The 26,843-nt window shown below is 34.6% G+C and overlaps 2 protein-coding genes across 5 annotated transcripts; both read left to right on the top strand.

Annotated features, from left to right (window-relative positions):
• The first annotated feature begins 147 nt into the window (after window positions 1-147).
• Window positions 148-20,191, top strand: LOC145558398 (E3 SUMO-protein ligase SIZ1-like). Of its 4 annotated transcripts, XR_014092456.1 has the most exons (18): window positions 148-390; window positions 634-764; window positions 2,800-2,880; window positions 6,934-6,976; window positions 7,994-8,066; window positions 8,498-8,672; window positions 9,599-9,729; window positions 11,088-11,156; window positions 11,423-11,510; window positions 12,040-12,115; window positions 12,834-12,907; window positions 13,025-13,132; window positions 16,020-16,178; window positions 16,547-16,651; window positions 16,736-16,816; window positions 16,892-18,083; window positions 18,167-18,230; window positions 19,199-19,281. XR_014092456.1 is itself a non-coding variant. In XM_081619624.1 (17 exons), the coding sequence occupies exons 2-17, from the start codon at window positions 741-743 to the stop codon at window positions 19,360-19,362; spliced, it is 2,643 nt and encodes an 880-aa protein (XP_081475750.1). In that variant the 5' UTR covers window positions 152-390; window positions 634-740; the 3' UTR covers window positions 19,363-20,191. The 4 variants fall into 4 exon arrangements, 3 of the variants coding, with proteins under 3 accessions (XP_081475750.1, XP_081475751.1, XP_081475752.1); XM_081619624.1 differs by lacking the exon at window positions 18,167-18,230 and having other exon boundaries at window positions 152-390; window positions 19,199-20,191; XM_081619625.1 differs by lacking the exon at window positions 18,167-18,230 and having other exon boundaries at window positions 152-409; window positions 19,199-20,191.
• A 2,643-nt stretch (window positions 20,192-22,834) lies between these two features.
• On the top strand, window positions 22,835-24,868 carry LOC145557450 (protein FAR1-RELATED SEQUENCE 5-like). Its single transcript, XM_081618634.1, has 4 exons — window positions 22,835-23,239; window positions 23,428-23,901; window positions 24,022-24,639; window positions 24,854-24,868. Exons 1-4 carry the CDS (start codon window positions 22,835-22,837, stop codon window positions 24,866-24,868), a joined length of 1,512 nt encoding a protein of 503 aa, XP_081474760.1.
• The last annotated feature ends 1,975 nt before the right edge of the window (window positions 24,869-26,843 follow it).

The raw sequence follows: 26,843 nt of genomic DNA, 5'->3' as shown, positions 1-26,843 counted from the left end.
CATAACCCGGATTTGAACACCCATTTCCTTAACTCTATTTAACAATGGATCCTCACGTCCGAACCTTGTGCTGCAATTGGGTGGAAAAACACAACCCAATATTCAATTAAAATTAATTAAAAAAACAAAAATTTAAAATAAAAAAAAATTAAAAAAATAAAAAAGAAGAAAAAAGGCGTTTTGTTTGGATTTCTCTTTTTTCCTTCCTTCGTCAAAAAAGAGCGAATTCCTTCAATCGCGATTACACTGACATTTACACACCATAGAAGGTTAGACCAACAAAAGAGGAGAGAGAAAATCATCTTTACAACTTCCGCGTTTTCTCTGTCTTAACTCATCTTCACTTTCTCTCTCCTCTCTGACTACGACGACGACTTTCTCAATCTTCTGGTGATTTTCCCTTTTTTTGGTATTAATATGTGAATTTCTAGGTTTTTTAGATTTTTTTTTTTTTTGTGATTTTTTAAGGCTTTTTTTAGTTGAATTTGCGGATTTTATTGTGATTTTTTTTTATATTTTTGATGAGGTTATTGATTGATTGGTTTGTTTGATTTTCGAATTTTGATTTTGTTAATGGTGTCTATGATGAACATTCATTTATGATTTTTTGATTGTTTGTTTGTTGTGATTTAGGTGAAAATTTAGGTTACTTGAGTATGAACTGCAGTCGTTAGTGTGCTTATTGGCTTTCTGTGTAGCAGTTGAGGTAGATACGTCGTGGTGGATCTTGCAGCTGAGTAATGGATTTGGTGGCTAGCTGTAAGGTATACATTTTTCGCCGTCTTCGTGTATATGTCACTATATATTGTGTTATGTGATTGAATTTGATTGATTTTTTATAAGATTGCAACACTCAATGGCGAAATGACAGTAAGGAGGAGTTTAGTTTTTTGGCGATGTTGTTTATTTATGGCTGTGTATCATTTCTAGGCCGTCTTTTATGGTTAGAATGCCACACTATGTTGTTGATAATTATCGATGACTGGTGCACTGACGTAAATTAGCTTATTTGTTTGGTGTCTAGGGTTGGTGCATTGAAATGTATTTATTTTTCGTATTTGGCGGCTGAGGGGTTATGAGAGGTGGGGAGCATAGCAAGCTGCTTGGTGTAGTTTATTCATTTTTAGTTCCTTTTACTGTCGTATTACTTTATTGTAATGTTGCCAGAATTCCTATAGGGAGCTAATGTAGAGAATGTGATTTGGCCTCATGGTGAAGGGCTTAATATTGGGTATTACAGGGAGCTAGTTTTCATTTGTAAAGGCAGGGAAACTGAACAAAATGTACGCTTGTATTAAAATTCAGATTGGAGGGTTTGAAACTATCATGTTTCACGTGAGTTGTGAGGTTGTTTGAGTAGTAGTGTCATAGTGTGCCATTGTCTTATAATTTTGGTCTTTTAGAAAGGGAACACTGTAGATTTCACACTTATTGATGATTTAAAGGAATAATTTTAGAAATAGAAAGATATAAACGGTTTACATGGTCTTCCCAAGCGAAGTGTGATCTAGATTGACTTGGAAAATTAGAATTTTTAAAGAAGAGACAGAGAAATTTATGGTGTCATGCTTCATGATGTATAGATAGAAGTTAAATATGTAGGTCAAGAGATGAAAAGAAACTAGATAATTGCCTCTTTAAGGCTATGTTTGGATAACAAAAAATGGAAGGAAAGGAAGGGAAAGGAAAGGGAGGGAGACAAACTTCCTTGTTTGGATAATATGTTGGGGAAGGGAAGGGAAGGGGGAGGGAGGGATCCATTTTCCCTCCTCTTTTAATAAAGTCCATCCCTTCAAAATTGGAGAGATTTGGAGGGAAAATGGAGCTCATCATTTCCTCCACTTTCCCTTCCTTCCCCTTCCTCCTATTTCCCTCCCTTCCATTTCCCTTCTAATATGTTATCCAAACATAGCATAATGGATGTTCTTTGGTACACATTTTTTTTATGACAATTACATTGGAATAATGCCTATTTTTTACTTTTGTAAAAAGTTATTGCTCTTTTAATTGGTTGTTGGTAAATTGGCTCCGGGAAATTTCATGTGACACTTTAGCATCTCCTATGAGTCCTTGAATTTTTATCTGTACATATCTTCTCTATTTTCTCTCTTTCTGGTGGACATTCTAGTATGCCAATTTGATATGTTTTTCAAGTCTTAAATTTTTATCATTCAAAAGTCTAGACTAAGCAAACTGTAGAGATAGTGGGAAACCCAACATGGTCACAATTTCAAGCCTCACCATCACTTTTACTGCAGTGGGCATTCCATCTGTGTAGCTGTGCTAAGTCTGCTGGCTAAGCCGTGCGAATCCTCTTGGGTCTTTCCTTATTAAAAAATTATTAAAAAATCTATGTTAGAGACTTGGACTAGGTCTTTTGTCTCAGTCCATAGAAAGCGTGAGATAAACTCTTCAGTAATCTTGGAAGACTGTTGTTGTATGATGTCTTTCCTACTCTATATGGTGAGTTTAGGGGAACAAGCCATTAAATTCATGTTCAGTGAAATGCAGTAATTATAGGATAGGTAGAGGCTGTTGTTTTAAATTTCACTTGATGACTTGAGGCTCTATTATCTATGTGATACTTGTGTAAATGTACATGAAGGAAATTATGAAGAATGTCTGTAGTATAGCCCTCATTTGTGTAGTTTATGATGGAAACATGATGCAAATTGCATCGCTTTGTGGTTTGTTTAGAGCTAAGTTGTACTTGCTTTCTCTTAAGAACCTTATTGTTATTTTATTTGTATATTTTATTATCATTGGTTTATATCTTTGACATGCGATAATGTTTTGTAGGACAAGCTGCAGTATTTTAGAATCAAGGAGCTGAAGGATGTGTTGACTCAACTAGGTTTCTCTAAACAAGGAAAGAAGCAGGTGTGCAATGATTTATAGTTGTTTGCATTGCTAAATGTGGAGGACTTTAATGTTAGTGTTTTGAATGCTTTTTGACCTTTTTGTAAAACGACATTTAAGATTTCAAATTTTTTTTTTATACCTTTTGTTTTGATCTCTTTCATTTTTAGAGATAGCTGATTAGTTGTTTCTGTTACACTTCTGTTACACTTCTTTACTTGCTTTAAAATATGATTTATTTGTTGTAAAGGCTTGTGCATTAGAATATGTTATTACATGAATGATTTCGAAATTGACTTCTGACCTCCAAACAATTCATTTCAATCTATTCCAAGGGTTTGTAGGATGATTGTTACTTTGTTGGGGTGAATCATGTTTACTTTGGATCCGCCATTTATGTTTTGTCAGCTATCTGGCCACTCTGCTTTTTGAGTAGAGTTTCTTATGTGTATCTGCCGTTCAGAGTTAGTAAATATCGCCTGTCTTGGACATGCACATGGACATTATATTGGGCTTCAGTGATATATAATGATACATATTGATTACATTTGGGATTTCCACAAACTCAAACCTAACTAAATAGCTCACAATTTTGTATCCATATTCTATGTAGAGTTCTATTATCAGTATTATGTGTTTCGGAAGTAAAAGATCAAAGGTCTTGGAGCTAAGCTGCTATAGGTGTGAGGCTAAGATCAATTGTGTATTTCTTTAATAAACCTTTCTTGTTTTTGAAATCTGAATCATATATACTCCATTCTTTTTTGATCGCAATGTTGGGGTTTTCACACTTTCAGGGCACATTTTATAATTTAAATACCTTTAATTGTATTTTTGTAAAAATTATAAAGGTAATATTATGAAAGTAAATTTTGGGATGAATATAATAAGATCCCACATGATTATATTTTTTGTAAGAAAATAAATCACAAAAGACGATGGAATGTGTGTGAATAGTGTAATTTTCCAAACGTTGCGATTAAAAAAGAACGGAGGAAGTATTGTATTATCGATATTTGTCATCTTTCAAAATTACTTATTATATAAGGGAACGTTTGAGAAGAGCGGGAAAATCTTTTGATGGATCTCTACAAGATTTGGCTGAAGTTCCAATTGTAGAAGGCTCAAATACAAACAGATGAGATAAGAACGGAATATAAAACTGAAACAAGCACCTTTGAAAGGGGTCAAATATAAAATTGATTTAAAAGGAATAACTCAAGCCATCAAGGGAGGACAGAAACATATAAAAGAAGTGGCAACAGTTGGCTGATTATAGTGAAAATTGGGATTCGGTTGTGTAGTAGTTAAATTGAAGACAAGAGTCGGAGTTGAAGATTGTGAGAATTTCTGGCTTGAAAGAATGCAAGGGGAAAATTATTTGCAAAAACTGTGATTCATTACTGAATGTTAGATTTTTTTTTGAGATTTGGCTTGAAGAATTTCATGTCCTACATTGTGGGTTTAGATAAAAATAAGATGTATGATTTGAAAAATAACCTAATAACCTATTTAGGCAAGTTTTAAAGTATTTAAATCATACAACTTTGCCTTGATAAGTTGATGCAAAAGAGCTGCATTTTTGGCTGTCCAGTGGCTTGTACAATATGCTGATGTGCTATCAGCTTGTCAGTGGCTGACGTGCATGAAGTTGCTGCCAAACCTGAGAATTTGAAAGGGCAAATAGGGAAGCAGGGTAAGTATGCTTGGCAATATTGCCTTGTATTTTTTTGAAGGGATAGTCCACTGAAGTTGCTAATATACTCTTCATTTATCTATTGGTGTTTATGCATCCTGGTTTATTTAAATGTATGGGCCTGTGTATGACTGTTAAAATGGACTGTGAGAATCATAATATTATTTACTAAAAGTTTTATGTAGAAAAGTAGTCGCTCAGAAAGATGTAGAGAATTTAGTCCTGCAGCAGCTTGTCCATTTGTCGAATTTTTGAGTGAACTTGCGAGTTGTAACTAAGGGTGCTGAACTGCAGACGATATAGCCTTCTTAAGAGTTACTCAAGCTTAAATTAGTCAAATGCTCAGTTAGAGCTGGACTTGGTTTGATTTTTTTTACGAGCCGAGCTTAGCACAAAGCTCACCTCTGATAGTTCGTGAGCAGGCTTAGATACGTATAAAGTAAGCATAATATGAAAGTTATAGTTTCATGTGTAATAATCAAATTCAGAAGAATACTTTCTTGGTCTGTTTGGGAACTTTGGTTTCATTAGAAAAGTCTATGATTGAACCAAATTGAGTGCTAGGCAAATCTAAGATTTTGGAATTGGGTTGATCCAAATAAGCTCTCCTTTGATAGAAGAATGTCAAATTACTAATTAAATCTGTCATTTTTTATTCCTTAGTTGTTCATGCAAAAAATCAGACCTCATCATGTCCCCCTTTTGTCTTTCTCTCTCTTCCTTTTGTGGTCAGACGTCTGATCATCTACGTCAACCCTTATATTTTTCTCTCTTTATTTGAGGCCAGAGCTACAACATCCATAGCTGCTGCCACCCATTTAATTGATATTTGAAGTGCCGATTTTAATTTTGCTTTGTTCAAGTTTTTGATGTTATTTTGAAACAAATATTTCTATTGTTATCACTCTAGATCACAAGTAATTATAGACCATTTGTAAAAAAAATTATGCTATCTAAATGTTATAGTGGAGTTGAAATTCAAGAAATTGAAATACTAATAATTCCCAAATTTGATATTTTTAAAATTAATAGTACAGTTATTATATTCCGAAATGAAATTCCATCATTTCAATCAATTCGTGATTTCTGGTTTCCAAATACCACCTTTGAGATATTGAAAGCATTATCAATCAGTTAAAATAAATAATATCATGATGGGAAAACATGTATTTTTAGTTGAAGCTCAACACTTGAGCAAGAGCAACTCAAGCTTGGCGTTGGAGTCAGAGCTTGATTCTGAATCTTGTTTTGAGTAGTTTGACTGCAAGATTGAGTTCTGGTTGGCTTCTGCTTTAACTGTATGTCCTGCAGTTAGGAACCGTCTCATGCAATTTTCTGTAATTATACAACTACAACCATCCTGTTATTGTAACATAAAATTGGAGTTCATCATGGGTCAATGTTTATCAAAGAGTGGCTCTTTTATCTGTGTGGAGGGTGGCCCATCTTGTGGAAGTCAATAAATGTTTTTTTATGCATCTTGGCTACATTTGCATGCTTTCCAAGAAAGTTATGTGTTACATGGAGATTCAGTCATGGACATGTGTCTCTAGAGTTGTACTGCATAGAAGATGCTATGTGCTGAGATGCGTATTGATTCAGATTTAAGTTGTCTTTACTATGTTCTGAGATGCATATTGTTTCACAATTAATTTGTCTTTACTAAAAGCCATGACTAATTGTTGCTTAAAACAGCCATTGATGGCCACTGTCACTTGCCCATCTCTGTGTCATTGTCCATCTAGATGTAAGCTTCTTTGGCTGTGTTTGTTGGATGTAATCCAAGGGAGTGAGATGGAGTTGGTATATTTGGGATGTGAAGTGATTTACAATTAATTTTTGAGTAGAAAATTATTTCGAAAGTCATTTTTCAATTTTGTTTCATGTTATGGGTGTAGAATGGTGAGGCCATTTGCTTTAACAAAACCTTGTTTTAATGACAACATACTTGTTTCAAACATGTTTGCAATTGGATTAAGGATTTGATGTTTTATATTTCAGTTGGATGTTGCTATGCGTTGGAAGTAGTTTTGTTTGATTTGTTTTCGTATGCTATATTACTCTTGAATATATAAAAACACTCAATATTTGGTAATTAACCTTTATGTATCAGAAGTAAACTTTTTAGTGACCTATGTATGCTGTATTAGCATGCATTACCTTTTTCTGGAGCACTTGTCATACTATTACCCTTGCAAATTGGTTTGGAATTTAAGTTTCAACCACCACATATTGTTGTGTGGAAAGTGAATTGTGTTATTTTTGTAGAAGAAAATGCTTGTAAGGACTTGTCTTTCAGAAGGGTTTAGGGTATTTTGGATTGATCCTTATGATTTTGTTGCATGGCTTACATGTTTATCTATTAATTTTGTTTGCAGGAACTCGTTGATCGAATTTTGGCTTTTCTTGTTGATGATCAAGGTAGGTGCTCTAGTTACTACCCGTGATTTATTTTATGAATTTCTGAAGTTTGAGATTAACAAGGGCTAAGTGTCTTTTGTGGTTGTAACTTGGATGCCTCTGTCTTTATTGGTTATTGATGTTTTATGCTTCCTAGTTGATGAAGTTTGTTTTTATTTATTTATTTTTTATAATGTTTTTATCTGTTCTTGAGTGTTTCTAGCTTTAGTATGTGAAGTGGTAAAGGCAATGTAGTATTGACATGTGTTTTTGGGTCCCTTTGTCCGCTGAGCATGTGTTGCAGCTTTCTATTGATTTGCTCAGACTTTTTATTCATGTACGAAGTACATGTTTTTGAATAAGCTCAGTTCTTCCTTCTCCCTTGCTTTTTATTTTGTCTTGATGCCTAATCTCTCCCCTTTTAACCCTTGGATGTGGGAGTCACAATATAGCTCTACTCAATCGAGAAATTCAAAAAGAAATTCAAGGATTTACTGGTTGTTTCAGGATTTCACGTGTAGCATTGTATATTGAAGCTTTAAACTTGTACAACCCTTTACTGGAGTCATTACTCATTAGTGATCTAGTTATGCAAGCATAGAACATATTTAATCGTTTTGATACAATTCAATTCAATTTTCCTGTTTATATGGTTTCATGAAAAGAATAACTCCCGGGCTTGGTGCATGTAGGCTATTTAATTATTATCTTGTGAAGCTTGATAATGTATGTTAGGGAGAGATTTTAGTTTCCTTGAGCTCTTTTTCCATGTTTACTAGCTGACAAATTCATTTCTGATTTGATCTGTGATGTACTTTCTTATGGGCCTTTGTAAATTATCCCAGAGCCTTTTTTGCCACATTTTCACTTTTTGTGCAGTCTTCTGGAAAGGCCTGCATGTCTATTATTATTTGCGTGATGTTTTTCCATGGAAATTGCTTGACTTCGCATTTTCCATGGTTTTTCTGCCATGTTGAAAGTTTTTCTTCTACTTGTGTATTGTGGCTTGACTAGTGGTATTTTATTTTCATATTGCAGCTTCCAAGATGTGGGTAAAAAGACCTGCACTTTCAAAGGAAGAACTAGCAAGATTAGTGGATGATATTCACAGGTGTTATGACTAGACTTTTTTTTTTTTCTCATGGTGAAATGTTTTATATCCATGTATATACATCCTTTCTGATAGCTGTTATTTGGTAAATTTTCTAATCTAATTTACTATGTCTAGATTCTTGAGGTATCTTTTGTTGTTATCTATGGTAAATGTTACCCGAATTTCATTGAAGATTGATCTATCTGCATTCTGTATTTTTAAATGATGTCTTGTTACAAGGAAGCCTTAGTTTAGGTCAAGAGGAACAAAATTATTCTCTATTTTTAAATGCTGTCTTGTTGTTACAAGGAAGCCTTAGTTTAGGTCAAGAGGAACAAAATTCACAAGCACAAACATAGTTTTCTTAATCGGCACTCTGGGTCGTTTCTTGGCTGTAGCTACTAGATTTGGAACATCTTTGTAACTTTCACCTTATACTTTGTTACCAGGAAAATGCAGGGGTCTGGTGCTACTGATTTGGCTTCAAAAGCACAAAGCACGTCGGATACTGCTACGCCTACCATTACCTTGAAACCCAAAGAGGAAGTTGATGACTCTTTGCATGTGGATATGAAAATTCGGTGCCCTTGTGGTAGCTCGCTGCTTACGGAGTCAATGATCAAGGTTTGTGCTTATTTTCCTTATAAAATCTGCCGGCTTTTCAATTATGTCAAGCGAGATTTTTTTATAGTTGAGTAAAGACTCTTGTTGTCTCCCTCCATATTCATACATAACACCTTAGCCAAAGTATATATAATACATTGATACAGGGTGGATATAATGAGTTTTGGAGAATTGAAAATTATTGAAAATGTGTTTTGCTTCAACTTTCAAGATGCAACTTTGTGATATATTGATTTTGTGTCAGATAAATCAGAGCTTGAATCTTTAATCCATTAATTTAACATTAAGAATTTTTATTAATTTGTAGGGAAGTCTATGAATTGAATAATGTGGTTGTAGAGTGGCTGTAATATTTATCAGAAGCTTATGCCTGTGGGGAGTGTAATTAGCATTGACATATACTCATAATTTTATGGCCGACACTTGAAAGTAAATTTTTTGGTGAATTTAAGCTTAGCTACAAGTAAAATAATTGATAGCAGAACAGTGCTTTTAGCAATGCATTGCCTTTTTTTTTTTTTTTTTTTTTTTTTTAATAAAATTTTTATAATACAAAAAAATTCTAGGTACTAAATAAAGAGTAAAAAGAACAGACTCTCTATATGGAGATCTGTTGTAAATGTTATGTCAACTTAATGCGCTTCTTCATATTTATATTTTGTGTTTATCTGACCTTCTGTCGGCTCTAAAGATTATTTTTTTTTATTGGGGGAAGCGGGGGGGGGGGGGGGGGGGTTGTATGCAAGTTGGTGTGTATATCTCTAACCTGTGACTAGCAACAGATCTTTGGAGTGGTATTAACACGAGTTTCTGGGGCATCCTGAAATATATTCACACTTATTTATGACCGTGGTCATGTTTTTGTCCCTGTTAACTTAATTGTTGTTTCTTTCTTGTTTCTGAAATTTCTGGAATTTGGTTTTCAGTGTGAGGATCCAAGGTGTCAAGTATGGCAGCATATTAGCTGTGTAATTATACCAGAAAAGCCTATGGATGGAATTCCACCTGTTCCTTCCCAGTTCTATTGTGAAGTTTGCCGCCTCAATCGAGCTGATCCGTACGTACCATTGACATCCTACAGAATATGCTATGTTCTCACTTTTCATGTTTGTTCTTTGGATCTGGTGTGTATTATTTGATAGGCTCTACTTCTGAAGAAGACAACCTCCAAGTCTTGTATTGTGCATGATAAGTAACAAGGGTCTTTACACACTTAGTTGATTGGAATGTTTTGGTTTCTTTGTATAATGTTATCTTATACCAAGGCTATTCACAGTGCCTGATGAAAGTGATTCGGAGTGATTTTTTTTTTTTCTGGTTACCTGTTAATGTTCCTAGTAAAATGTGTCACTGTGCTTAGTTTCTGTGTTTCCACTGGTCAGAAATATGTTAAGTAATGAGGGTCTTGCTGCTTTCAAACATGTCTTGGCCCTTTTGAAATGGAAGCAGCCTTCGTCTAATCTTTTCCTAGGCCTATTGATTGTCTTATGTCCATCTATTTATCATTTGCTTTTTTGACGGGAAATTATATCATAATTCTACTGTTGAAAAATTCAACGAGGGATCCTTGAGTGAGATTAGATGACATAAACTTGCTAATTTGTTGATTTCAGTAGTTTTTCTTGATTCCCTGGATAGGTGAGTGTCGCTGCCAATTTCACTGGTATGTTATTGCTTATCTTTCATTATCAATGCACAAAGGCTATCAAATTTAGTCTTCCCTTCAGTGATGAGATCTTGAAGCAAGTCAAAGCTTTTGCAACGGCAATTGTGTTGGAGATACTAAATAGTAAATACTAACGGATTAGGATGGTTTGGATGTATCCTTTTGAGAAGATGTGTTGTCAGGCTTTCATAGCAGGACATCGTGAGGAAAAGAACTTGACTTTTTTATTTTTTATTTTTTTTAATGAAGGTTCACTAAAAGGCATTATTGCTTTATGTGTGTGTTTTGGTTTTGATTATGATTGTTATGGCAATTTTCTTTGGAGTCACTCTTAAAGTCCTGTCCCAGTCCATGTAATATGTATTGGGAAATCAGGGTTTAATCTCTTTTGTTTCCCATATAGGATTCAGATGGGAACCAAGATTATGTTTTGGAATCTTCACCTATATTCTATTGACCTTTTATACCTTGGACTTGACATCTAGAGAATTAGATGCTTTTCTTTTTATTGTCTCAGAATTCCAGTGGTGGGAATTGGATGAGTTAGTTGTTTGTTTGGTGGCTGAATTTTTACCTTTTTTATTGTCTCAGAATCAGTTAGTTACTGTAAATCATAAAGTGATCTTTTTATCTTAAATATTTTATGACTTAATGTTCTCTCTTTATTTTTATTTTATTTTTTGTTTTTTTGAGGCTATGATTTTCTTTTAATCTGTATTCTCAACTATCCGTATTGTTACATGGTGCAGCTTTTGGTCTACACTGGGACATCCATTGTCATCTGTAAAGCTGATGGCTAGTACTTTGCCAACTGATAGGTATGTAGTCCAATCTTCTCCTCATGCGAGTTGTGCATTATGAAGTGAACCTTGAAGTTTGGCTTTCTGTTTTGCATTGTACTTCCTGGTTTGATAAAAATTGCATTTTATTGTCCTGAATGGGATGATATTGCATATGAACTTAATTGTTTTGCCTTGGTGTTTTCCTTGGTAATGCTTAATTGTTCTTTATGTTGCATATGTCTTTCATTTAAATGGTAGTGCTATGCGATCTTTCTGATTTGTGGTTTCCTACCCATTTACAGTGCAAACCCTGTGCAGTGTGCGGAGAAAACGTTTCATCTTACAAGGTCTGACAAAGAGTTGTTAGCTAAGCCAGATTATGCTGTCCAGGTTTGTGAATTGCTTAAGTAATAATGGAGATGCCAGATGTGCTATGTCTCCTTGTTGTCATGTGAATTAGCTCGTCAATTTTCTCTTTCTTTTGTCTGCCTGTCTCTTTTTTTGTGTTTCAAAATTATATTCCCTCCATTGTTTTGAATGTTTCTTGTCGACATTTTGACCATATATATCTAGGGATATAAATAATTGAAAAGTAACAATTATCAAAGTATATGAAAACATACATTGAATTTTTTTTTTTTTTTTTTGACAACAATCCAACATTATTTTACGTTATAAATCTGCTTTTATATATTCCTGTTTTTGGTCAAAGTAGTTCATTGGAAAATGTGAAAGTCAATATGGAAAGGTAGTACTATTACAAGGGAGGGATTAGACCTATTTTAACTATGTAAGGAATGAAGAAATTCTGTCATCCACTTCAACTTTGCATACTGCTCATCCGTGATTGGCATTGTTCCAGATTTTTTAAAAGGGTGGAGAAGAAAACTAATGATCTAATTACTTGTATCTCATTCAGGCTTGGTGCATGCTTCTCAATGATAAGGTTTCTTTTAGGATGCAGTGGCCACAATATGCAGATTTGCAGGTCAATGGTAAGAATTTTGATTTACTAGATCCTGTTCATAATGAGGTTGTGATCATCTTTATAGAATTTCTTAGTTTGGCTTTAAGTCCTTGTTATCTGGTAACACTTGAATTTCTTAGTTTTATTTGATTTGGTTTGTTTGTTTGTTTGTTTTTTTTAAACCCCTGTCTGATTAGGTTGTGTTTGCCTCATCTGGATGTTTTCTTATTGCACTTGTTGAATTTTTGCAAAAAGACCTATAGAATTGATTTTGATGCATCTGTCTGATTTTTGTAGAAATATTTGTTTGGTATGCTTGGGCCGTTTATAATATGGCTTTCACTGGTAGTGATCTGATGTGTACATCATAGTCAATTCTGGTATGAAGGTCAATGAGGGAAGATTGAAATAGACTTAAGGAGAAAAAGGAGGCAATGCCAATTTTATTACTTGTATTAAATTTTATTTATTATTTTTTTTTCTTGTTGTATTACTTGAATTTGGGCCCTCCATGTTATATGGGATTTATTTAGTTTTTAATGCTATCTTTTTTCACCTTTTAAAAAAGGAAAGAAAGAATAAGAGGTGTTGCTTGCTGGCTGACAATTTTAGCTGATGAGTTCAACAATACTGTTGTTGGGCATAAATTAGTACTTTTTTTGTTGGTTAAGTAGAATATGTTGTATGAAAATATTGAACATATCTTTCCACACTGTTGATGTAGCATGTGTATTAATTTTTCATAGGCATGCCTGTCAGAGCTATCAGTAGACCTGGTTCACAATTGCTTGGGGCTAATGGTCGTGATGATGGTCCAAATGTGAGTTTTTCATTTATTTTTTCCCCATTTTCAAAAACTTTGTTGGGTAAATTACCTTTAGTTTGTCATGTTGTTATTGAATCTTCTTATCAACGTGTTTATTTGTTCCTCTGTCAGATATCACAATGCACCCGAGATGGAATTAATAAGATCTTCATATCAGGATGTGATTCTCGTATATTTTGTTTCGGTGTTAGATTAGTGAAGCGGCGTAGTCTTCATCAGGTATAATTATACTTTTTATTTTATTTTTTCTTTGTTGTGATGTAGCTGGCATATGTGAATTTGGTGAAATGAATGAAGCTAGATTTTAGATGCCTGCTTCGATTAATATTTAAATGCTGTAAGTTTTATGAGCATGTGTGGGGGGTCTTACTAAAATATCTAGAGCATAGATAGAAGAAGAATTACACTTGCTCCATTGTTAGGTGACTTAGTTTTCTTTCCACAAAATTTGTTAGGGAACCCTAACCAATATTAGTGGTACTTACTGGAGCGCTGCCGTTGTTTCACAAGGGTAAATGGTGGACATTTAGGGCCATCTATTTGAAATGTACTAATATGGAGACTTGCACAACACATCTAATGGGAGTGGGTCTTAGTTGCACTTGTTTTCAAATACAAAACTCAACCCCTCCCCCCCTTTAATGTACTTTCCATGTATCCTCTCTCTCTCTCCTTCAACCTCCTTTAATGTACTTTCCATGTATCCTCTCTCTCTCTCTCACACACACACACACAAACACACATGTCCAGATCCCTTAATTAATGGTTCTAACTGTATAGTCCACCTTTTAGATAGAGGGAGGCTCCTTTTTCACCTTATTTGAGCTTAGGTATTCTATATTAGTAGAAGTGTATTTTAGTTACAAATTTAAAATACTCTACTGTTATACGAAGTATGAAGTTATAGATTTTTAGTGGACGTAAAATATTAAACTGGTTTTTACTAATTGAACTTATCTTAATAATCTAAACTTATCTACAATGGTTACAACTTTTTAATTACTGAATATCTTAACTTCTTAAGTTGAAGTAAACAGGGCCGGAGTGTCTGTAGCCTTGTATCATGCGCATAATCTGGATCAATCTTATTGTCATAAGGCGCTAGCCACACCGACTTGCATAGGGTTCCCGTAGCCACAACTTTATTTTTTAAGTTTATATTAAAATTATGGAAAATTTGCAAATTGCAGCCATTTAAAATTTTTTTTGCAAATTGCAGCCCAAAAGTTCGTATAAATTGTAAATTGCAACCCGATTTAATTTTTTCATCGGTTTACATGTTGAAAAATCTCCGGCTAAGGTTTTAGAGGTCATTTTAGCCCTTAGGGGCCCGAATTGAGCTCGGAATTAGCAAAAAGATAACGTAAGTATCTTGTTTTACGTAACAAAAATGTATCGATTTGTGGGAAACTGTAAATATGAGACACTTACGTTATTTTTTTGCTAATTCCGAGCTCAATTCGAGCCCCTAAGGGCTAAAATGACCCCTAAAACCTTAAACGAAGATTTTTCAACATGTAAACCGATGAAAAAATTGAATCGGGCTGCAATTTACAATTTATACGAACTTTTGAGCTGCAATTTGCAAAAATAATTTTAAATGGCTGCAATTTGCAAAATACGAACTTTAAATGGCTGCAATTTGCAAATTTTCCTAAAATTATTTCTATTTTGGTTTTCATAAAAATAAAATTTAAAAAATAAAACTTTTTGAAAAGAGTTGGGGGAAAAAAAGAGAAGAGGGGGGGGGGGTTGTTTATGTGAACAGCTAAATTATTGTCGTGGTTCTTGTCAATTCTGTCAACATATATATATATATATATATATATATATATATATATATATATATATATATATATATATATATATAGATCAAGATTGAGAAGACCAAAAAAAAAAAAATAAAGAAAAAAAAACCAAACATCTTACTAGTAACAGAGAAGAAAGAATACTGAGAAGAAGCTCTTCCAGACTGAGAAGGAAAAGTGAAGAGTGAATATAGAAGAGGACAATGAAGACAGAATGAGAGGAGAAAAGAAGATTAAAGATTGATATTGATGAAAAAAGAGCAGATTTAGGAAGAGAGAGCGGTCCTGGAATTCCTTGATCACCGATGAGTCGATGACTGCAGATATGGTGCCAGAAAGCACCGGAGAAGCCTCATCGCCTTCATTTGTTGTACCAGCAACCACCAATTTGCCAATCACTTCCCAATTATGTATCCCTCTCTCTCGCTTTTGAACTAAAAGTGCACAAAGCACAGCTCCTCACGCCTCGCCTGAGCCTCTCAGTCCCTTCTGGAATGCACTGTGCCTAGGTAGGGGGAGGCACGCTTTTGAAAACTAAGCTCTATCCCCAATCAATAGAATCCTTGAGTGACTCCTGTTATAAGCTGCTTCTTATTTTCTGTGTTATCCCTTTGTCTCAACTCTCATATTATGTCATCGTGCTATCGTCATTATTTGTAAATTGCATGATGCTATACATTATGCATTGCAATGAAACTTACATAGTTCCATGTTTGCATGTGAAGTGATTTTTACTGATTAGTTATAAACACAAATGGTATTAATGTATGGGCTGTCTTTCCTGTTTACTGCTTATGATTTGGTGAGTTCAATTGAATGCCATTTTGGTTTACGAAGGTGGGGCTTTTAGGTATATGTTTCTTCTGTATTTACCTATGCTGATTCATAAATCACTTTCTCTATTGCGGATCCTTTTCCCTTGGGTTGTAACAATATTCATGTTTGTTAACTCCCTTTCTTGTCCAATAGAGGCACTGTTTATTGTTGTCCAGGTCTCCAAAACAGGGGGTTAATTCCTTATAATATTATATCCCTTTGGTCTATTCTTTTTCTGCAGAATTGTTACTTCCTTATAAGATTGCATCTATTTGGTCTTTTACCCATTCTGCCCGTATAACATTACATCCATTTGGTCTTTACTTGCTCCATTGAATTGCTTGTTTGTCCAACAGTTACAAATTGGGATTAAGTTACTGTTACTTATAATATTCCGTTGGTTTCAGCCTTCTTTATTTTTTTTAATTTTAGTAATTAATTAATTTTAATCTTTTTTTTTTTTTTTTTATATGTTTTTGTAGATATTAAGTTTGATTCCAAAGGAATCAGATGGTGAGCTCCTTGAAGATGCTCTTGCTCGTGTGCGTCGCTGCATTGGAGGTGGTGAAGCTGAGAATGCTGATAGTGACAGTGATTTGGAAGTTGTTGCAGAATCCATAACTGTTAACTTGCGTTGTCCTGTAAGTTTTCTTTTAATTTGAGTGAAGAAATAATTCTATTAGCTGTGTATCATCAATGGTGTATACATCTACGTAGCCAAAAATTTTACTCCATTCATTTTGGATCTCCTTTCCCTTAATAAATTATGTTGTGGACAAACCATAGGCAAAGTTTCTTGAAATTTGGCTGACCTTTGGAAAAATTCTAATTTTACAGTTTCCATTACAGAATAACCTTTTTATTAGGTTAGATACTGATAAAGGAGTTCAACGGTGTGTGAGTATTCAAGTGACTATTAATCTGGATTTAGAAAATTAGTATGACAAACAGATAATGTGGTACATTGATTATGTTTATGATTTGAGGAAATTGATTTTTTTCAAATCAGATGAGTGGTTCTAGAATGAAGATTGCTGGAAGATTCAGGCTATGTCTGCATATGGGTTGTTTTGACCTTGAAACTTTTGTTGAGATGCAGCAGCGTTCGAGGAAGGTAAGTAATTGATTTTTAATTATTTTTCTCTGGCTTCCTTGGGAACTTATCTAACTGTAGCCTTTTTTTTGAAACTTTTTGCAGTGGCAATGTCCAATATGTCTGAAGAATTACTCCCTTGAGAGTATAATTATCGACCCTTACTTTAATCGCATTGCAAATATGGTAGTTTCCACAATTGATCTTTCACTTCATCTTATGTTGGGTTTATACTTATGGGTAATTTATGGTTTCTTACAGATGCAGTCTTGTGGCGAGGACACAACCGAGATTGAAGTGAAACCTGATGGCTCTTGGCGTGTTAAGAGTGATACTGAGCGCAGGGATCTTAGGCATTGGCATTTGCCTGATGGAAGTCTCTGTCTTCCTGATGAAGTAGAAAGTAAGCAGAAGCCTGAAGCCTCAAAGCCAATTAAGCAAGAAGGCACCGGTTTGAAACTAGGAATCAGGAAGAACAGCAATGGAGTATGGGAAGTTAGTAAACATGGGGATACTAACACTCTATCATCCGGTGATAGAGTGCTAGAAAATTTACCGAATGGTGGTCCAAAGATTATTCCAATGAGCAGTAGTGCCACTGTTAGTGGTAGAGATGGTGAAGATACAAGTGTTAATCAAGATGCAAATGGTGCTTTTGATTTTTCTATTAACAATGGACTGGAACTTGATTCTATATCTTTGAATCTTGATCCTAATTATGGATTGGCTACTCAAAATGCTGCGGCAGCTGCAAAGGACTCGGAAGTTATTGTGCTTAGTGATTCTGATGAAGAAAATGGAATGATGGTACATGGGGTTATTCACAACAATGGTCTAATGGATAATGGAGTCAATTATGCTGTTGATCCACATACAGGATCATATCAAGAGGACCCTGGTCTTGGGGTTGGTGGAAGTTCATGTCTTGATCTTTTCAACCCAGCAGATGATGAATTTGGGCTTCCTCTGTGGCCATTGCCGACCACTACTCAAGGTGCCTCCAGTTTCCAGCTATTTGGTTCTGATGGTGATGGACCAGATACATTATTGAATCCTCATCTTAATTCTGTGAACTGCTCAACACCAATGACTGGCGGCTATATGTTGCCTCCAGAGACTGCTATGAACCATATGTCTTTCATGCCAGATTCTTCAGTTGGTCAAACATACAATGACCTAAATGATGGTTTAGTTGATAATCCCTTGGCATTTGGTGGAGAGGATCCAGCTCTTCAAATATTTCTTCCTACAAGGCCTTCTGATGCCTGTGGGCCTACTGATGCAAGAAATCAACAAGATATGTCTAATGGTTTACGTGGTGAGGATTGGATCTCTCTTCGGCTTGGGGATGGTGGTGACAGATCTCATGATGAGTCAGGTGCTATGAATGGTTTACATACTGGACCGCAGCCTCATTCAAGAGAAGGAGCAACGGATTCACTGGCTGAAACTGGTTTGTTACTGTTTAACTCTCATGTGTGTTTTTGCTTCTGTTAGTTTGAAAAACTAAATTAAGTTCTGGTAAATTCTGGCCAGATGGATATTAGGAAGCTCTCATTCACACGTCTGCAAGGAATGCATATCGCATCCACTGTGACAGGTGTTTTGCATTTTAGTTTAGCAGCAGATATACTCTGTTTAAATGGTAACATAACTCGTGTGCTTCCTACGGCCCTAGTTAATGATGTTAAGTTAAAGAAGGATCTACACATGAAGTATGTTACCTCTGGACATGCCTGCCAGGCTAGAACTTTTAAGTTTACATAATTGCTACTCAGGCTATGTTACTTTGATTCTTCCTTTTACCTTAAGTATTCATGTTGGACCCTTGACACTTAGATGTGACTTTGACCCATAGTTTCGGTTCAACATAATGGCACGTTTTCACAAAATAACCAAGTCCAACATTTGTATATGTACCAGCGTGGGACATTGAGTACCAGAGTGTGAACAATAAACTGGGACATGGATCTTTTAGCAATAGTTATTTACAAACTATACTTGGCCTATAGTATCCTCAATCACAAAATACAGGTGTGTCCTCATATACTATCGCAATTAGACTTGGTAACCTGACTAGAATGACCCAGTCCATACCTGCAGTATACTTGAAACTTGATGAGCCAATATTGACCCTTTATATATACATCCAATTGGTCCAACCCTAACCCAAGTTGAAGAAGTTGATTGCTGCCTCCAATTTTCACAATGAACTTTTACAAATTAAAAGTTTTATGTGATTATCCTTAGGTCGTTGAACATCTAGCACATGATAACCTTGTCTTGTCCAGTGACATTTTTGAGTGTGGGGTAGTGTGTAGGCTGCGAAAATATGTCACATGCACTGGAAGCACTTTAGCTGAGTAGCATTAGCAGTCATTTTGTATTGTATTTGAGCACTTACATGGGAGGCTAGGTGGTTCAACCGGGTTTTTGATAGGTTCTTCCTGGGTTTCAACCCTTTCCAGTCTAGTGATTCTCTTTACTATACATGCACGTTTCTTGGTAGAACTGGTTGTTTTAGCCTATAATGTAAGAATTAACATGTATTTTTTTCTGTATATGCAGCTTCTTTTCTTTTGGGATCTAGTGGCAGTAAATCTGACAAAACTCGAGAACGACCAGACAGTCCTTTTTTGTTTCAGCGATCAGATAGCCCTTCCCCGTTTCCTCAGCACAAACGTTCTGTTAGACAGCGGTTGTACCTTTCTATTGATTCTGATTCTGAGTAAGCGTTTTAGTGGTTTTGCTAACCATAATGCTCCAGACTCAAGGTGGCTTGTGGGTCAATTATATAATATTATTGCCCTTCATGAAGCTAGCCTGTAAATAAGAACTTGAAGTTGGTTTGCACTGACCATTTTTGGATGACAACTCAAAAAGGGATGCTGAGTAGGGCGGAAATGAATATCTGCATTTTACTGAAAGATCAGTGCCTCTTCATTCTCGGTATTGGTGAGCTGGAATACCTCTTTTCGGCTTCGCATGTGGCTGGACGGTACATATCATTGCTAATTTTATTGTGGCACAGGGTTTGGAAGATAGTAGCACATACATTTTGATGAAGAAGCAAGTCTAGTCTAGTACATTTGGTTAGTGGTGGAATTTAGATGTGAATTATTGAGCTCCAAAGCTTATGACCTTTGATCAGTAACAGAGGGGGGGTTCCTCTCGTATCTGCAATCTGCAAAAATATACCAGCCTCCTATTTTTTGGTGGCATTATAGCCTGTAAATGTTTTATGGGGTTGAGTTATTTATAGAAAAGGGACTTCTTCCCTTGCCCTAATCCCTTTCCCCTCCCAAAATGGCAATCTATTGCACTATGCAGGATATAATTTATGCGCGGCCAATTGCCCATCATTCTGCACTCGTGATTTCGTTGTATCTGTAATAGGCAATACCTATATCAGCTGTGCGGTGGATATGATCTTTTGTGAGCTCTTCAAATCCTTACTAATCTAAGAACTAAACTATTAAAGCATTACATAACTGGTATTCTAGGTGTATATGGGCATTTACAGTATTGAATGTTGGTAATGGACTTATATTTTTGGTGCCTCGTCTTTCTCGAAATGTCACAAACTAGTTTTTTAACATTTATATATAAATTCTCTTATGTCATATCCTATTAGTATGTATATATTTTTTCAGGAGGAAAGGTATATAACCTAACGGTCACTAAACCAAAAGAAGATAGTGGTTTTCCTATCTCAATCTCAAGGAAAGAACCAAAAGAAGATAGTGGTTTTCCTCACTAGTCACTTGACGTAAAGAAGATAGTGGTTTTCCTATCTCAATCTCAAGGAAAGAACCAAAAGGCAGAAGTAGAAGGTAATAAAAATTCGATATATATGTAAAAAAAAAATACGTAAGACCCAGGGTATCCCAAAGTATGACCTACCGAAGACCCTGAACTTCAAGCGCATCGCTAACTAACCAATGGCGAGGATTAAGGATATCAAGGAGGGCTAGGAAATTGGAGCGAGTGTTGCTGAAAATTGACTACAACAAAGAAACTTGGAGATGAACAGACTCCTACCCCTGACTACAAAGAAACTAGGAGATGAAGAGAAGAATCTCGTATGCATTAGATGTGAGGGTCAAGGGTAAAAGTCAGTCAAAAGTAAGAAATTGTTGCTCAATTTCATTCATATACAATGAACAAATTACAATTATGTCATTTGAGAAATTAAAAGTACTTTGGATCTTAATTACGGAGTAAATTTCATGGGGGTAAAATGAAGAACAAACCCAGCCAATCTTCGAAAAAGAAGTTGTCATACTTAATACTTATGGAGATGAATGAACGGTGATGGATCAAACAGGTGGTGACAGAGCTAAAAAAGTAACTCACGACAAATAATAAATTGATATTTATGGTTAAAGTAATGTGTTGACAAACATGTATAATTAAAGTTAGAAAATTATTTTAAAACGAATAATAAATAATTGACAATCCATTTTGGGTGGACCCACTCCTGGACCAAAAGTTTCACGTGCCAAAACCCAAGCAAAAGACGCTGAAATTCTTCCAGCCTAGCACACTAATGAAAAAACAATGAAATCTCTTTCCCCCTGCAACTTAAACATCACGTGATTCGCGTCATTAACAACTTATCATCAAAGCTCGATTTTTTTCCCTCTCTCCTTTCAAAAAGTTTTACATACAACCGATGTGCAGTAAAATACTGAACAACCGGTTTTTCGCACGTGTGAACAGTATTTTTTTTTTTCTTTTTCCAAAATAACGAACATCTTCTTCAGCAACCAACAATGGAGGAGAGAGAAAACTCCAATTTTCCAGATTCAAAGCTCCTTCACCAAGCAACCATGGAGGAGAGAGAAATCTACAATTTTCGATCAACAATGCCGGAAACCTCCAAATCTTCCAATTACGAAAACCTAATGCGCGAATTTCTGCAATTACAAAGAGAAAATCGACCACCATTAACGCAACATCTAGAGAAAACATGGAGTTTCGACCTCAATCAAACATTCAGAGAAGGTGAAGCAGAGAATTTCGTTGATGATCTCGATGAGTTTAATGATGATAACATTCAAAACTCAAAAGTTCCAGAAATTCAAATACAAGGTAATAATCTAAACAAATACTAACCTATTGTTTGTTTTTGCTTAAAATTTTGATTTAATTTTCAATAATTAATGCAGATATTGAAAATCAAGGTGTTTCAAATACATTAGAAGATGAAGATCAAGTTATTCCGAACACACTAGATGAAGAAGGACAACCAGTAGATGAAGACGAAGGTAAAATTCTATAAATGTGACATATATTATGGCAAAAGTTACATATATTATGGCAAAAGTTACATTGACTATATGTTTATTTATAAAAGCATTTATGCATGTCTCTTGGTACAAAAGTTACTAATATCATTACAAATGTTACCTTTATTAATACATAAGTTACTTGTATTATATACCTCTGTACTAAATAACTTATTCTTTATGCATATGCTTAAGTGAATAACCCTATGCTCCCATGTTCTCATGCCTCTAGGTACTTGCTTGTGATTTTGTTCATGCTGTAATTGTGATTTTGGTTACAATTGTTACAAGAAAATGCTAAATATCTCTTATTCTACTAATGCACAGATACAAATCCAAAACCAACAGATACCACTGGTTTAGATATGGAAGGATCATTAGTTGGAGTGGAAAGAGACACTTATCAAGAAATTTATGACTTGTACAGTCTACATGCTTCTACAGTGGGATTTTCAATAAGAAAGCATACAACAAGGTATCGCTTACACACACGTATAGTCACAGAGAAATACTATGTGTGTTCTGCGGAAGGAAAAAGACATACTGTTGCAAAGAAGACAAATATGGTTCTAATGGTTGATGAAGATAACAAGGATTTAAAACAAAGAAAACCACGACAAGTCTCCATTACAAGAACTAACTGCAAGGCAAGTCTAAGAGCAAAAATGAATGATGATGGAAAATTTAAGGTGGTGTCACATGTGTTACAACATAATCATGAACTAACTAGAAAGCAGTGGCATTATTTGCATCGATCTGAGAGAGAAGTAACAATAGAAAAGGCAGAAGCAATTAAAACAATGAAATCTGCTGGACTTTCAACAATGGACACATATAATTACATGTGTACATAAGCTAATGGAGAAGAAAACTTGGGGCATAAGATCACCTCAATTTCTGATCAAGACTAAGAATGGAACAAATAGAGGTTGGAGATGCTCAAACATTAGTGAGTATTCTGATCGAAGAACAAAAAGAAGATCCTAACTTCTATTTTAGAGTGAAATTCGACAAAGAAGGTAGAATTTCCAACATTTTTTGGAGAGATGCAATGATGTTAGAGGATTACAAAATATACGGAGATGTTCTTGTATTTGATACAACATACAGAACAAATCGGTATAACCTTATATGTGCTCCTTTTGTTGGAATAGATAACCATTGGAAAAATTGTATGTTTGCATGTGCTTTCATAGGCAATGAAAAAACAGAGTCGTTTGTGTGGTTGCTTGAAACCTTTAAAAAATCTATGGAGAATAGAATTCCAACCTCCATATTCACTGACCAAGACCAAGCTATGGCTACTACAATTGAGCAGGTACTTCTTTTTCTATTACAATATCATATTCACTGATTCCACTCTCATTTTAAGTCATTTTTGTGTTCATAACTTTTATGAATATAATTATCACTTTTGTGAGTATAAATGTTACTTTTGTGAGTAAAAATATCACTGTTGTGAGAATAAGTGTTCAAGTTTAGTGACATATCACATTCTGAATGCAGGTATTGCCAGACACAAGGCATAGGCTATGCATATGGCACTTAGAACAAAATGCAATAACACGATTTGGAGCCCTTAAAAGGGATAATGAGTTCAAAAAAATATTCAACAAATGCTTGAAGGGATGTGTGACAGAAACAAAATTTGAAGAAAGATGGAAAGAAATGATACAAAAATTTGATTTGGTTAATCATGCATGGTACCAAAGGGTGTACAATCTAAAGGAAAAGTGGTGTCCAGCACTTAGTAAAGATTTCTTCTCGGCAGGAATTCTTTCATCACAAAGAAGTGAAAGTACGAACCATGCAGTAGGATTCAGAGCTAATAAATCAACAACACTGACAGAATTCTATGGCATCTTTGTAAGAACCATAAAAAGATGGAGAAGTGATGAGAAGTATAATGAGTTTACCTATAGCAAATCAATAGCCTTTACTTCATTGCCACTATCCGGAATGCTAAAGCATGCTGCTCAGGTACTTCTATATTCCTTTATTACATATATCTAAGAACTGAAAACAAACAATATAAGCAAATATAAAAATGATACATGCAAAGGAACATGACTGGTAGTAAGTTATTTCTCTAATGTACAGGTTTACACATTGTCTCTGTTTAGAGACTTTGAAGAGGAATTTGGCTACTCAATGGCGACCACAGTACAAATTCTAGGGAGAACTGAAGAAAACATTATTCTTTATGAAGTATCTCTAGAAGAAAAGCCATGGTCTTCCCAACAGGTAAGTTACATACATGAGAGCCAAACTATATGGTGCACTTGCAAGAATTTCGAAGCTTCTGGTTGGCTATGCTATCACTGCCTCAGAATTTTACATCTACATTCTATTACAAGAATTCCAAAGAAGTACATTAGAAAAAGATGGACAAAGCTTGCAAAGTTTGAAGTATGGAATAGAATGGAAAATAAGGATCCAAAACTCCCATATACACCATGGAGACATACAATGATGAGAAAATATTATAACTTAATCTTAAAGAGTCAAGAAAATGAAAAGGCAAGAGCATTCATGGAGGAAAACTTCAAAAACTGTATGAAAATGGTGGAAGACTTACTTGCGGCTGAAGCTTTTACAGAGGAGGTTGCTGCAAGTGATGACAATTCTAATGTGGCAGAGAGTGCTCAGAGTAACAATAATACTGCTTCTTCATCAACAAGTACAACCATACCCACTATATTAGACCCTAAGAGAGCTGTAACAAAGGGAAGAAGCAAGAGAGCAAAAGGAGCACTTGAAAAAGGGAAGAAATCAAAGCAAAAAGCATTACCAGATCCAAATTCAGAGTTTGGATCGAAGACACCTACTGTGCGACTTTTTTTAACTTGTAGTGAGTTTGGATGAAACACAATTGCAAACTTTTTTGTAGTGATTTTATTTTTGTTTAATGCTACTATTGACTTTCATACAGAATTTTGAATTGTGATATGGAATTGCTCATGAATTATGAACATTTATATAATATTACGCTGATACTTAAAAAAGTAATATAATGCATATACTGGCAAAAGTGATGCATATACTGGCAAAAGTGATGAATTTACTAACAAAAGTGACACTAACACTTACAAAAGTGATGCATTTACAGAAAAGTAACACTAATACTCGCAAAAGTAACAATAATGCTCACAAAAGTGATGCATCTTCTCACAAAAGTGATACTTTTTACTCACAAAAGTATTGCATATTCACAAAAGAAATATGTCACTCACAAAAGTGATATTTATATTCACAAAAGTGACAATAATTATCACAAAAGTGTCCGTTTTTAAAATTAATAACATGGTAATATATATGTTAAACTTCAAATTTTCATTTAAATCAACTATATCTCTGTATGATGATATATGATACACTTATAAAATTATAATCAGAAATATAAATAAATAAAAATAAGAACAACAGATTACCAATATTTAATCTTATATATATATAAAATAAAATTTGTACAAACATTTTGAAAATATTAACACTAGTTTAAGTGTCGATATTTATCACTAGTTTCAACTTCCAAAAGTACTTAACTAATTACAACTTCCAAAAGTAGTTAACTAATAACAACTTCCAAAATTAGCTAAGATTTAGAAGGAGTGTACTTCCGTGTAGCCTTTGTAGTTCGTTTTGCTTTCGGAGCAGTGTCAACAGTAGGAGGAGCAGTTTCAGATTTCTTCTTTTTCTTCTCCGCTGCTGCAGCCTTCCTCCTTCCTTCAATTTCAGCAACATATGCAAGATCGCTCTTCTTCTCATTAAATTTTTCAACTTCTGCTAAGACTTCAGATCTTGATTCGTTCATGTCAGACAACACGAGTTTCGCACAAATCTTAGCACGTAAAAATTTCCTCCCAGCAGCCTCACAACAAGAAAATAAAAGGCGCATTAATATGTATAAAACATTAGCATAAACATAACAAATGAATTAATTCAGATCAGTTTCAAGATCACTCATTGTTCTAAGTTCATCTACAGAAAACGATGTATCACCAACAAAATGCTCCATATGACACATCATATACACACCACAGTCATTATTATCAACCTTACTCTTCCGCCACACTAAATCAGCAATTTTAAACTTGTAAAAAGGGACTTTTTCACTCTTTGGATGATTTCTTCGTGCAAGAAAATCACCAAATTCAGAACACTGAAAAAAAAAAAACAGAATATTAAAAAAAAAAAAAAAAAATAAGATTAATATAGAAACATACTTTAAAATCGACAATAACATACCAGATAAAAAGTCAAATTTTGAAAATATGTAATCATCTCATCACTCCAAATGATATTATCAACATAATGAACCAATTCATTGCCATGATCAATCACAAACAACACATAATGTTCATCAACAAGAATAGGAAAATAAACCTGAAAAAAAATAGAACAAAAGTTAGCATAAAGCACAACCATCAAACAGTTAATATATATAAAAAATTAAGATATATACCAAGTCTGCACTAATAACATCACAACCAGAATTTTCATATGTAACCCATTCATCCCAAATTTCGTGCAAATCCGAGACAGCAGAACTATCTTCGTTCCCCTCTGATACATGCAAAAAAGCAAACTAAAAGGAAAAAATAAATAATTGAAAAGAGTAAGAAAACAAATAACTCAAAATAGAAAGTTGCTTACACTTTGCCTCGCACCAAAAAAGAATCTTTTAGGACCACAAGTATCATAAAAACATGATTCATTTAGATAAATGCAGTAGCAATCAACTACTGACCAACGAACCAAATAAGGATGCACCAAAGACACCATATCCTCTCTTGGAATGAGAAAATGCAATCCATAAGTAACAAGATTCTCACTGCAAGGTCAAACAATATTATTAATATCAAAACAAAAAGAAAAAAAAAAAAAACGTTTCAAAAAATATGACAATTAAAAAAGAACTT

This window comes from Chenopodium album, chromosome 9, assembly GCF_948465745.1.
Source record: "Chenopodium album chromosome 9, dcCheAlbu1.1, whole genome shotgun sequence".
In the NCBI taxonomy this organism is placed as follows: Eukaryota; Viridiplantae; Streptophyta; class Magnoliopsida; order Caryophyllales; family Amaranthaceae; genus Chenopodium; species Chenopodium album.
Note: the sequence above shows the minus strand (reverse complement) of the source record. Positions and strands in the feature narration are given on the sequence as shown.